Raw genomic sequence first — 14,175 nt, forward strand, 5'->3', positions numbered from 1 at the left:
CCCAGTTTCCCTGTTTCTTTGCCTTTTTCGGACACCTGGTGATTTTTCACGTCATGAATTGGAACAATTTTATGGTTCATTTTAGCGGTGCCAGTGCGGACAGAGATTCTGGAGACACTGCCATACCAGACTGTCATAATAATAGTTTATTAAGCACTTTTTTTTACTCAAATGGGAAATTGCACAGGCTCAGAATCCAGACTTTAAGTTGGCAGCTGCATCTAGATTGATGGTCTCTGTTAAGAGGAGCAGGGAAAATGTCTTTTGGTACTGAAGTCTGTCTTCTGTTTGCTTTCTGGTGCCATTTTGTCAGTATTGATCTCTATCCAATTTTAAAGGTCTGTAAAATGCCATGTCTAGAGGTTGCGGCAAATTTGTGGCATTCAGAGGGAGGTATATTTAATTTTGTGCTTCTTACACATTTTCTGCACCTCTAATGAAAAATGAGAAGACATTGTCTTCCAGCACTGCTTTCACTCCATATATCTGGTTCTTGAAGGTCCTCCTTGTGCCCAGGTATCCCACAGCTGTTCGAATTTCTAAATGACATATGCTGGCAGGCCTTTGACATTGGCTACACCAGCAAGCTTGATAGTGGTTGCTGATTTAGAAGGGTTCATTCTTCTCTCTGGATACTTGGTTCGTGGCTTGAAAATACAAACTTTCCTACCAGGTTCTTCAGCTAGATTGGTTTCATCATGATCTAGAATGTTAGGAGGCTGTGATAACCCTCTAGAGTCTCTTCAAGCTGTGCAAAATAGTTCTTTGTCAATCTGAAATATATATATATATTTTTAAAAAGTAATAATTTAAAACGGAGAAAATAAAAATTCCTTCATACAACATAAAATAAATTGTCACTGACTGTTTAAAACTGATACTTTTGCTCTCTTAGCAGAGATGTTTCTGGAAATTCTCATTGACAGCATGACATTTTGATGAATGAAACTGTCCACCCACTCTTCTCCAGGAAATTTGTTTCTGAACAGTTTTGCATTCTGTCCACTTCTGTAAGGATAATGTTTTGCTGTTACCCAAACATTTTTTCGTGTTTTCCCATTTGTCTTCCCGTTATAAGGTCTCCCAAGGTAGTTCATGGAATTCCATATTTCTTTGCAGTATTTCTGATTGATAATGCATTTGACTGACTGTATATCATCAATTGCTTCAGCAAAATCTGGATATTTAGAAGACATGTGTATGATGTACTGCATTGCTGAAAAGACTGACAATGAAAATATAGAAATTGCAGCAGACAATGGTTCCTGGTCAACTATGTACTGGAATACTATTTCTGCTTGTGATAAGTTTCAGTAACATGGGAAAAAATTATCGTAATATTTTGTTAATCTTAAAATCATGATTACAGAAATATGATTATTTTGTATTTCAGTACAGCTAAAAAGAGCTAAATTGATAAAAGTTACACACAGTACCTTTTTACTACTTTTCCTGTTGATGGCAGTAAGTTATAAATCATCAAGAACATACAGTATGTTTTGCACCACCTTGCGAGGTCAAAGGAGAGATCTTATCACAGCTAAAATGCAGAAGTGGCAACTATTAGCTAATTGTGTTTGCATAAACTCACAAATTTAGTAAGTGCACGCATTGGATGAATCTTGACATGCCAGGTTGGTTCTAAATGGTGCTATGGTATTTATTGAATGCTCAAATACAAGAGAAACTGTGTAAGAAATACACTGTCCAGTCACATCGATGTGACCGCCAATCAGAAGCCTGCATAACCACCATTTAGTATGGACTGCTGCGAGAAGAGAGTCCGTGAAGTTCTGGAAGGTAATAACAGGGATCTGGAGCCATGCCAACTCCAGTGCTGTGGCCATCTGTGCTATGTTTGGCGATTGAGTATCCATAGCGCGAACACCCCAATCGATGTGGCCCCACAGATTTTTGATAGGGTTTAAATCTGGGGAGCTTAGTGGCCAGAATAGTACAGTAAACTCAACCTGGGTGTTTTTTGAACCATGCATGTACACTGCAAGCTGTGTGACATGTTGCATTGTGCTGCTGGTAGACACTGCCATGCCAAGAAAAAAGAAACTGTATGTAGGTATGGACATGGTCTCCAAGTATAGTTGCATACTTTTGTTGATCTATTTTGCTGATCAGAATGATGAGATCACAAGGAGAATGCCACAAAAACACTCCCCAGACCATAATGCTCCCTCCTGTTGCTGGGTGTTTGCTTTCACACGTTTCATGTTGTACACATCAATGACTATTCGTCCCATGGAGCAATAAATGTGATTCATTGGAAAAAGCCACCTGTTGCTACACAGTGCTGTCTGGTTGTGATATTGATGTGCAAATTCCGGCTTCCATCACCGACGAACGGAAGTCAACATGGGTGCATGATCCAGGTGCATTCTGTGGAGGTCCATATACAGCAGCAACCACTGAATGGGCGTTGAGAAGACACTGTTGCCCCTTGGTTTGTCTGAGCGATCAGTTGCTCAGGAGTTGCAGGTCTATTTGCCCATACACGTCTGTGCAGCTGTTGTTGTTCACCCATCATCTATGGCATGTGGTGCACCACAGGTGCTTCAGCACTGGTTTTGGTTAGTGCCATTTTGCCATCCACGGTACACTTTAACCATGGCGGCACAAAAACTATTTCCAAACTTAGCCAGTTCGGAAATGCTTTCACTCTTAGGCCAAAAACCAATAATCATGCCGTTTTGAACGTTAGGTAATTGCTCCACTTCTGCATTATGATAAAGACAGCACTGTTTAATAATTAGCATTAGATTGTGCAATTAATAATGTGAATTTTAAGTATGCCACAAATTTTGTAATTTCAATTATTTTTAAAACAAGAGCAATTTTAACTGTTAGTACATATTGATTGTAACACATTAATTTCTTTTCTTATACATTTTAGCCTGAAATATGATACATCGTATACAAAATCATATGAATTCTTTCAGTGAAACAGCTGAGATTTAAAAAAAAACCTATGCAAGAATCAATAACATACATGGCAAACAAAGATGATGTGACTTACCAAATGAAAGTGCTGGCAGTCGACCTGCCAGCACTTTCATTTGGTAAGTCACATCATCTATGTTTTTAGAATAATTTTTCCTACGTGGAATGTTTCCCTCGAGAGAGAGAGAGAGAGAGAGAGGGGGGGGGGGGGGACATTCCACGTAGGAAAAATATATCTAAAAACAAAGATGATGTGACTTACCAAATGAAGGTGCTGGCAGGTCGACAGACACACAAACAAACAGTGTATGTTTGTGTGTCTGTCGACCTGCCAGCACCTTCATAAAGATGATGTGATTTACCAAATGAAAGTGCTGGCAGGTCGACAGACACACAAACACACACACACAAAATTCAAGCTTTTGCAACAAACTGTTGCCTCATCAGGAAAGAGGGGAAGGAGACGGAAAGACGAAAGGATGTGGGTTTTAAGGGAGAGGGTAAGGAGTAATTCCAATCCCGGGAGCGGAAAGATTTACCTTAGGGGGAAAAAAGGACAGGTATACACTCGCACACACACACATATATCCGTCCACACATATTTGGTACTTGATCGTCGGGAGTATGTGGCTGAGGGACTGCGTTAGCTTTCAGACAACACTACATACAAAGTTTGCCAAGGTAATCCCATTCCTGATGTCCAGGCGGAGCTTCAAGGAATCCTCAGAACCTTAGGCCCCCTACAAAACCTTTCACCTGACTCCATCAACCTCCTGACCCCACCGACACCCCGCACCCCTACCTTCTACCTAAAATTCACAAACCCAATCATCCCGGCCGCCCCATTGTAGCTGGTTACCAAGCCCCCACAGAACGTATCTCTGCCTACGTAGATCAACACCTTCAACCCATTACATGCAGTCTCCCATCCTTCATCAAAGACACCAACCACTTTCTCGAACGCCTGGAATCCTTACCCAATCCGTTACCCCCAGAAACTATCCTTGTAACCATTGATGCCACTTCCTTATACACAAATATCCCGCACGTCCAGGGCCTCGCTGCGATAGAGCACTTCCTTTCACGCCGATCACCTGCCACCCTACCTAAAACCTCTTTCCTCATTACCTTAGCCAGCTTCATCCTGACCCACAACTTCTTCACTTTTGAAGGCCAGACATACCAACAATTAAAGGGAACAGCCATGGGTACCAGGATGGCCCCTTCGTACGCCAACCTATTCATGGGTCGCTTAGAGGAAGCCTTCTTGGTTACCCAGGCCTGCCAACCCAAAGTTTGGTACAGATTTATTGATGACATCTTCATGATCTGGACTCACAGTGAAGAAGAACTCCAGAATTTCCTCTCCAACCTCGACTCCTTTGGTTCCATCAGATTCACCTGGTCCTACTCCAAATCCCATGCCACTTTCCTTGATGTTGACCTCCACCTGTCCAATGGCCAGTTTCACAAGTCCGTCCACATCAAACCCACCAACAAGCAACAATACCTCCATTACGACAGCTGCCACCCATTCCACATCAAACGGTCCCTTCCCTACAGCCTAGGTCTTCGTGGCAAACGAATCCGCTCCAGTCCGGAATCCCTGAAGCATTACACCAACAACCTGACAACAGCTTTCGCATCCCGCAACTACCCTCCCGACCTGGTAGAGAAACAAATAACCAGAGCCACTTCCTCATCCTCTCAAACCCAGAACCTCCCACAGAAGAACCACAAAAGTGCCCCACTTGTGACAGGATACTTTCCGGGACTGGATCAGATTCTGAATGTGGCTCTCCAGCAGGGATACGACTTTCTCAAATCCTGCCCTGAAATGAGATCCATCCTTCATGAAATCCTCCCCACTCCACCAAGAGTGTCTTTCCGCCATCCACCTAACCTTCGTAACCTCTTAGTTCATCCCTATGAAATCCCAAACCACCTTCCCTACCCTCTGGCTCCTACCCTTGTAACCGCCCCCGGTGTAAAACCTGTCCCATGCACCCTCCCACCACCACCTACTCCAGTCCTGTAACCCAGAAGGTGTACACAGTCAAACGCAGAGCCACGTGTGAAAGCACCCACGTGATCTACCAACTGACCTGCCTACACTGTGATGCATTCTATGTGGGAATGACCAGCAACAAACTGTCCATTCGCATGAATGGACACAGACAGACAGTGTTTGTTGGTAATGAGGATCACCCCGTGGCTAAACATGCCTTGGTGCACGGCCAGCACATCTTGGCGCAGTGTTACACCGTCCGGGTTATCTGGATACTTCCCACTAACACCAACCTATCCAAACTCCGGAGATGGGAACTTGCTCTTCAATATATCCTCTCTTCCCGTTATCCACCAGGCCTCAATCTCCGCTAATTTCAAGTTGCCGCCACTCACACCTCACCTGTCATTCAGCAACATCTTTGCCTCTGCACTTCTGCCTCGACTGACATCTCTGCCCAAACTCTTTGTCTTTAAATATGTCTGCTTGTGTCTGTATATGTGTGGATGGATATGTGTGTGTGTGCGAGTGTATACCCATCCTTTTTTCCCCCTAAGGTAAGTCTTTCCGCTCCCGGGATTGGAATGACTCCTTACCCTCTCCCTTAAAACCCACATCCTTTCGTCTTTCCCTCTCCTTCCCTCTTTCCTGATGAGGCAACAGTTTGTTGCGAAAGCTTGAATTTTGTGTGTATGTTTGTGTTTGTTTGTGTGTCTATCGACCTGCCAGCGCTTTCGTTCGGTAAGTCACATGAGGGTGACTCGTTATAAACTGCTAGTGCTGACATCTGTGTGTGTTTATTGCACATTGACCTCAGACAAAGGCGGTGGTCACAGTAATGTGACTGGACCACGTATATTCATCTATTTATTATTACAACCATTAGTCCTCCTACCTTCATTTTGATGTATTATTTATAATGCTGTTTTAGTTTTCAATCATTTACTTTAAATTTTTTGTTGCTTTTTTGATCAGAAATAAAATGATTAGTGTTTCATCAGGTATAGACAAGAAAACTCTGAAACATCTGTTTCTTTTTTTTTTTTTAGATCAAGATGATGGGTACTCAGTCAAACATGTAGCATATGCACGCTACCTTAGGAATCATCGCTTAATAAATGAAATTTTTTCTGATGCTGTTGTACCTGATGTACGCTCTGTTGTCACTACAGCTCGCATGCAAGTCCTAAAACGACAGGTTCAGTCCTTAACAATGCACCAGGTATGTGTGAATACTCCATAGAATCTGTCTTCATATTTTCATATAGTTATCTGATGTGATACATCTGTTCTAGAAAAAATTAGAGGCAGAACTTCAACAAATTGAAGAGAAGTTTGAAGCTAAGAAGAAGAAGTTTATTGAAAGCAGTGAGGCTTTTCAAGAGGAACTTAAGAAGGTAGAGTACAGTTTCAGCTGATGTAGTCCTAGCTCTAAATTTTCTTTCCGTTCATTCATTTTATTGTTTTGAGAGGGAACAAGGGAGGAAGGGGGAAGGAAGAATGGTTGGCATAGGTAGCAATGATAAAAGAAGTTGACATCGTAAGAGACTAAGTTCCAATCTGAAGAGATCTGAAAGGAGTGGTGCTGGAGGATAAAAGTATTTCAGGCAGGCATCAGTCTCGTGACTATTATGTTTTTCCACAGCTTGTGTTTCTGGTATCCCCTTTTTGGCAGAGCTAATTTATTTTCACTAATTGTGAGGTTCAGTGCTTTTGATAAAATATAGGGTTTACTAGGTCTTCGGCTGTAGTAGGTAGTGGTAGTGAAACACACACACACTATGTGATCAAAAGTATCCGGACACCCCAAAAACATATGTTTTTCATATTAGGTGCATTGTGGTGCTACATGCTGCCAGGTACTCCATATCAGCGACCTCTGTAGTCACTAGACACCATGAGAGAACAGAATGGGGTGCTTCGTGGAACTCATGGACTTCGAACATGGTCAGGTGATTGGGATGTCACTTGCGTCATATGTCTGTACACGAGATTTTCACACTCCTAAACATCCCTAGGTCCTCTGTTTCCAATGTGATATTGAAGTGGAAACTTGAAGGGACACGTACAGCACAAAAGTGTACAGGCCGACCTCGCCTGTTGACTGACAGAGACCGCCGACAGTTGAAGAGGGTCGTAATGTGTAATAGGTAGACATCTATCCAGACCATCACAGAGGAATTCCAAACTGCATCAGGATCCCCTGCAAGTACTATGACAGATAGGCGGGAGGTGAGAAAACTTGGATTTCATGGTCTAGCAGCTGCTTGTAAGTCGCATATCACGCCGGGAAATGCCAAACGACACCTCACTTGGTGTAAGGAGTGTAAACATTGGACAATTGAACAGTGGAAAAATGTTGTGTGGAGTGACGAATCATGTACACAGTGTGGCGATCCGATGGCAGGGTGTGGGTAAACACCATATTGAATTCCAGCATTACTGATGAAGGATGCCATGAACTTGTAAGTCATTTTCAGCCAGTTGCCCAGATACTTATGATCACATAGTGTAGTAGTAGTTTAACTTGAGGGCAGTCAAAGGTAAACTAAACATTTTGAGAGGAAGCAAGGTTACGAGAGACATAAGATCTAGCCATAATCTATGAGTGGCACTGAAATTCTACTGTTTCTAGGCTGAGGAAGAAAATTTTGGATGTGGAGAGTCTTGTTTCTTTACACAAGTTTTGAAACTTGTAGGCCAATTATTAAATAACTTCTTCACAAAACAGTATTCTACACAACGGGTAATCCAAATTATGTTGTACTATTTTAAACAGACTGGCCTTGTATCCGTGATGATGAAGGTTCCAATCTCTATATAACCATCTTGATTTTGGTTGTTTTCCATGGTTTCCATAAATTACTTCAAACTAATGTCAGGATGTTTCCTATTATAAGATCACAGTTAACTATCTGTTCAATCTTGTGTAACTAGTCCTGCAAATCAGGAGGACTGCACTGCACCATTTCAACAACGTGCTGAAAAGTAATACATCTGAATTTTTTATTTGAAGCCGTTTAAGCTTTTGAAGTAAAACAAACTTTACTGACATTCAACATCTTTATTCTTCATGCCTACATATTTATTTCTCAACATTATGACCATGGGGACAAAAACATCCAATGTGATACCAGTTTATTGATAATGCCACTGTAGAATGTTTGACTTTGTTGACAGAGCCACAACCCCACCTCTGCTTGCATTGCTTCATCACTAACAAAGTGAAGTTCCTTGAAGGTGTTCTGTAAGTTTTGGAAACAAATGAAAATCGGATTGTGCCATGTTGGGACTGTACGGAGGATGATCGAAGCCAGTGAAACCAGGACTTTGGGTTAGTGCAGATATCGCAGTGCTCTTGCATGGTCTTGGATTGTCATTCTGAAGGAGAGGGTGCCCCATATGTGAACGAACTCTTTGAATTTGTGCTTTCAGTTTTCTGATGGTCTTGCAGTGCCTTAGAATTTATGGTGGTGCCTTTAGGCATGACTTCCATATGCACCACACCTTGAAATCCCAGAACACTGTGAGCTTGATTTTGCATGATAACAGCATGGTCTTGAATTTTTTTGGAGTAGGTGATCCTTTGTGGTGGAACTCCATTGAAGCTTTCTTGTTCTTGGAATCAAAATGGTGACACCAGCTTTTATCACCTGTCACAATGTTGAACCCATCACCCAAAGGCTCAAAATGCAAAAGAAGTTGTTGACAGATGTTGTCCAATCTCCTCTGTTTCATGTTGGGATTGAGCGTTCGAGACACCTATCTTGTACGCAGTTTTCTGTGCTCCATTTCTGTGATTATGACCTGTACAAGCACTTTTGTTATGCCACACATGCCTAAAAGCTTTGTGTGTGTTATCCAGTGATGTTCTGTGACGAGTTCATCAGCCCGATTCCACTGAATCTCATTGATTGCCGTATACAATCTACTTTCCAGCGTTGTCACATGCGATGAGGCTGTCACCTATGATGAGGTTAGCAACACTGTTTCTTTGCTCGATTGCAGTACTCCGTTTCTTACACACTGACATAGTTACATTAAACATCGCCATTTTACGAACTACAATTCAGATCCCTCTAGCCGCAGAGGATTGAACTTATATCAGTGAAGTGGGAAAGTTGACCTAACGATATGCATAACATGTAATACCACAACCGATCTTGAGAACAGGATGAAAAATTCAGGGGAATTATTTTTCAGTATGCCCTCGTAGAATGAACTGATTTATAAGTACTCATTGACAACATCTTAAATAAGGTTGATTTAGAGATCTCTTAAATCTGCTTGGGGAATGAATTGCAAAATCTTGTGCTTCAAGAGAAAATTCTGTTTTGAGTTTTATGTTTATTGTGTCTTGGTAAATTTAAGTTCAGTCCAGATATTTTGTTCCATGAACAGAGCTGTTCGTTCAGTAATTATCGAGGTAATTTTTAATATGCTTTACTGATTTTTAAATGAATTCACATGGTGTAGCTTTAATCCCCAATGCTTTGAGCAGATTACAATGAGCACTTATTCAAAGACAAGAACTGAGTATACTCATGGATAGTATGCAACTAAAAGATGCTGACTGTTACTTAATGAAATTCTGTTTGCCAAGTATCTTTGTGTGTGACACTACATCAACCGAGAATAAATATTCATACCTAGAAATTCCATATTTACTACACAATCTGCAGAGGTACCATCTACATCTAATTTAACAATGTTGCTTTCTGTCTTCAACACAAAATTCATGGTATTTGTTTTCTTTATGTCCAGTGTAACTTCATTGCGTATAGACCAATTGTAAACTTCCTTGACAATTCTATTTGCACCCACTGCAAGGAGTTGCCTGTTTTCTCAATTAATGTAATATTGTCTCAACGAAGGTATTTTTTTCCCCTTGATTAACACAATTAAGAAGTATAGTGTGGAGAGTTTTAGCAGAATGTAAAAATAATGTGGGAGTAAAGTAGAGCACTGAGAATTTTTCATTGTTTTAGCTTTCTTAACAAAGGATATTACTGTATCCCGCTACTGCAGAATAATACTGCAGCAACAAAACATGAACGAGAGAAAAAAGAAAACTAAAATAAAACTTAAGTTGCAAAGGAAATGCACCGTTTACAACAACAAAACAGTGCTCATACGAGCGTCTGCCAACAGCAAAGTGTGTCGAAGGCTTTAGGAAGACTATGCAATGCTTTATAACAACAAACTGCCTCCGATGAACGTGATGTGACAACTGTTTAAATTTGATTCGTTTGAGCTGTTGCTGGCGGGCTCTTGAGCATGCGCAGTTGAGTTGTGTATGAGTTGTACCTTCTCCCGCTTCTGGTTACAGAAGTGTGGCTGGGCGCCACTGCTTAATATTGCCTCGGTTCGGAAATATAGTAAATCTGGGGATGATGCACAGAGCAGTCTGAGTTGTGGTGGGGAGGTGGGCAGCGTCCACGTGACCTGTGTTTACGTTCAGTGATTTTGTTGTTTCCTCTTCGTTTATTGCTCTCACGTTAAATGATAACAAAACTGATTTTTGTGGCCGGGAGCTATCAAGTGAATTAAAATTTGTTCGCATAATTACGGAAGGCTAAAATATGTTATTAGTTTCAGATTTTATTTCCACCTTCCTGACAGAACAATGAAGTTATTTTTGCCAGTTTGCTAAAGAGATTTGGCTTTTATTAAATCTTTTCTGCTGAGGCAGTCAGTTTATTTGAAACGAAGTGTTTAATTTCACACTATTAGCTAGTTTCAACTGTTCGCTGCTTTTCAAGTGCACATATGGCATTATGCCATAATAAAGAACCAAACATGAGATAATACAGTACTGGTACTCCAAGAAAATTTACATATGAATGTGCATTTTAAGCCGAATTATGTGTTTTAGTATGGTTCACGAAATTTCGATGCTCTTGACGTATCATCTTATGTATTGTTTCTTTTATGCCATACGTAAGATCTTTTAATGTTTTACACATACGAACATATGGGCTTCCTGCGTCATCGTAGCTGCACAAGCGCGGTGACGCCTGTTATTTGGCGTTCTCTTGCAACTGCTGAAACGAACCTAATTCTAACAGGTCGCGGGAAAATATTGCGAATTCTGGTTTGAAAAGCGTTACATTCAAAGCAGATTTCCTTTTTACGCAAGATAAACTATGTGCGAGAATGTACGATGAATTTCTTAAATCACAAAGCGTTTGACTCTCATTTAAAAATCAACTCTTTGAGGACGGCCATTTAGAAGACTTTCGAGCCCAAAAGATCAGACATTTACATCATTTTACTGGCACATTTGTGTGATGTATCTTAAAGTGTAACACGCGCAAAAAAGATCAACATTATATGTGGAAGCTTAGCTTCTTTTCCAGCTTATTAATCTTCGAGACCAATATTACATGTGAATGCTGTGTATATTAATTTAAACCATTAACTTTTCTTATTTGTGTGTTCGCGTTACTTAAGAGTGACCTTGTTATTGACTCACTACATCATGTGTCCTATGCTGCCGTCAGCTGGCAAGATCACGTGACAGGAGCTATGACTGTCTTACAAAAGCACATCGCAATCTCGACTTCAATGTTTCGGAAAGTAACATGCGGTGTTTGGTGGAATTCAAATTTATACCTTCGTAATACGAAAATATGCAGCGCACATGTTGCTGCACATCAAAGGTCTTTCAAAACGTGTTTTACCCCCTCTTGAGTTTCGTTTTCTAAATTACTGGAAAATTCCACTCCCGCATGTAAAACCATAGGCCTGATGAGTTTTACAGTGCCGAGTAGGAGTATACTGTCACTTAACACGGAAAAAGTGTATTTTCATCCGGGAAATCTGGGAAAAATCCGGGAGAGTACATACAAGTGCACCCTCCCCCCCCCCCCCCCCCCCACACACACACACACAAAATGAGGTAGTATGTTTGAATCTGAAGGTTGTGGGAAAGGCAGTGTTAGATTGCGGCAAGGCCAGGGGGGGGGGGGGGGGGGATGAGAGAGAGAGAGAGAGAGGCCTGTGCTCCTTCGTTGTACTGGTTGACTGGTCAGCAACACAAAGATGGGATTGCATTTCAGTATGTGGGGTGAGATGGGGTGTGGGTTGTGTCGGGTGGAGCTGGTAGACGGCGAGAGAGGTGGGAGGCAGGAAGTTGTGTTGGGGATGGGTAGCTAGTAGCTCAAAGGCAGGCAGCAGGTTTGCTGGACAAAAATGCAGGATGCAGGGGTGGCAGTTGTATGTGCTGAATGTGTAACGGGTGGGTACTGGCAACAGAACGTGAAGAACCTAGTAATTATCAACCAGCAATTTGAAGTGTGAAGCATGATGAAGATGATGTGCCACAGGGTGGTCAATGTTGTTCTTGGCCACAGTTTAGCAGTGGGCATTCATTCCGATGTATAGCTCATTGGTTATTATGTGGGCATGGAGAGCTGTACAGTGGTTGCAGCGGAGTTGGTTTATAAAATGGTTACTTTCATATATGGCCCTGCCTCCGATGGGATAGGATAAGTGTATGACAGGACTGGAGTAGGAAGTTTGGAGTGATGGATAGGGCAAGTCTTGTAACTAGGTACTCCATAGGGATTTGATCCCTGTGACAAGCGGTTGGAAGTGGGAGCGTCAGAGGGGTGGACCAGTATGTTGCATAGGTTAGGATGATGATGGAATACCACTTTTGGAGGGGTGTCAGAGATCTTGCGTAGGATGACTCATTTCCAGGCTTGATAGATAATCAAAGCCCTGACAAAGGACATGCTTAAATTCCTCTAGTCCAGGGTGATATGGTGTGATGATGGGGACCCTCCTTTGTAATTTTTTCTTAGAGGTGGTGGGAGTATTAGGGATGTGTGAGGATATGGCATGGATAAACTGTTTGCGAACTGTGTTTGGGGGGGGGGGGGGGTGGCTGCATGTGAAGTCCTTCACTAGCTTCAGCATACCGAGCATGCAAATACAATGTCCTCAAGTGGCCAGGCTATCTGGGAGTGATATTTGGTGTCAATGGGATGACAGCTGTCAAAATGCAGGTAGGATTTTAATGTGGAGAGAGAGGTGAATGCAGCCATCAGATGTGGAAGTCATCATTCAGAAAGGTTGCATGTTGGGTTGAGAGAGACCAGGTGAAGTGGATGGGGAACAAGATGTTGTTATGGAGAAATGAGCATAAGGTGTCTTGGTCGTAAGTCCAGATCATGAAGATATCATCAGTGAACTTGAATCCAAGGGCTCTCCCATTTTGAGAAGCTGGGAAGGTTTTCTATAGATGGCCCATAAAACTTCGGCATAGGAGGGTGCAATGCTGATGTGCAGGGCTGTGCTTCGATTTGTTTATATACCTTCCCCTCAAAGGAGAAGTGGTTGTGTTTAAGGAAATAATTTGTAAGGTGTACAACTAATGAGGTAGTATGTTTGAATCTGAAAGGTGTGGGAGAGGTAGCGTTAGATTGCGGCAAGGCCATGAGCGTAAGGGGTGTTGGTGTATAGGGATGTGGCATCAACAGTGAAGAGTAGGGGTCCAGGTGGTAAAAGTGTGAGTATGGTGGGGAGTCAGTGAAGGAAATGTTTAGTTTCTTTGATGTGAAGACTAGGCTTCGGGCAATTGGTTGGAGGTATTGGTGAACAAGAACAGAAATTCTTTATGTGGGAGCACAATAACCAGCTTCAATGTGGTGTCCAGGATTATTGGGTTTACGGATTTTGGGTAGCATTTAGAAGATGGAGTGTGGGTTGTGGTTGGGAAACCATCTGTCAGGTAGTCAGTGCGATTCATCGCAACAGTAGCAGAGACTTTATCTGCAGGAAGAATGATAGGTCAGAGTTTGTTTTGAGATGATGTATGGCTGTCCTTTCTCCCACCTTGGAGCATCACTATCCATCAACATGTATCCTACCCACAGTGAACCCCCTTGTCAACCATTTCAGTGCCCAGACCCTACCTAGCTGATCTTCACAATTTTCCATGTCCTCTAAAACTATCTTACCAACACTCCACAAAACTCATAACCCGAACAAACCCAAAACACTGCTGTTACTTTCCACCAAAAAACCTCAATCATATAGAAGTTTGTCTTGTCCAAAGGCTTTACATTCAGCTCTACACCCAAGTTTAACCAAGTTGCACTTGCTAAAGACCTATGCTCCTTCTACCATCCCCTACAGCAGAAACACTTCTTTGCTGCCAACCCCACCAACCAAAGCCAAACTAATCCTAACATTTAACCTTGCCTTTC

At 42.0% G+C, this 14,175-nt stretch overlaps 1 protein-coding gene across 5 annotated transcripts in view; it reads left to right on the forward strand.

The window, feature by feature from the left end:
* Window positions 1-14,175, forward strand: part of LOC126198437 (uncharacterized) — a 111,798-nt gene that overhangs the window by 82,818 nt on the left and 14,805 nt on the right. For all 5 annotated transcript variants that reach the window (XM_049934752.1, XM_049934751.1, XM_049934755.1 and 2 more), the window contains 2 exons: window positions 6,010-6,182; window positions 6,256-6,357. In XM_049934752.1, the coding sequence (XP_049790709.1) occupies window positions 6,010-6,182; window positions 6,256-6,357 (275 nt within the window). The remainder of the gene's footprint in view (window positions 1-6,009; window positions 6,183-6,255; window positions 6,358-14,175) is intronic.

Source organism: Schistocerca nitens, chromosome 8 (genome assembly GCF_023898315.1).
Source record: "Schistocerca nitens isolate TAMUIC-IGC-003100 chromosome 8, iqSchNite1.1, whole genome shotgun sequence".
NCBI classification, from domain to species: Eukaryota; Metazoa; Arthropoda; class Insecta; order Orthoptera; family Acrididae; genus Schistocerca; species Schistocerca nitens.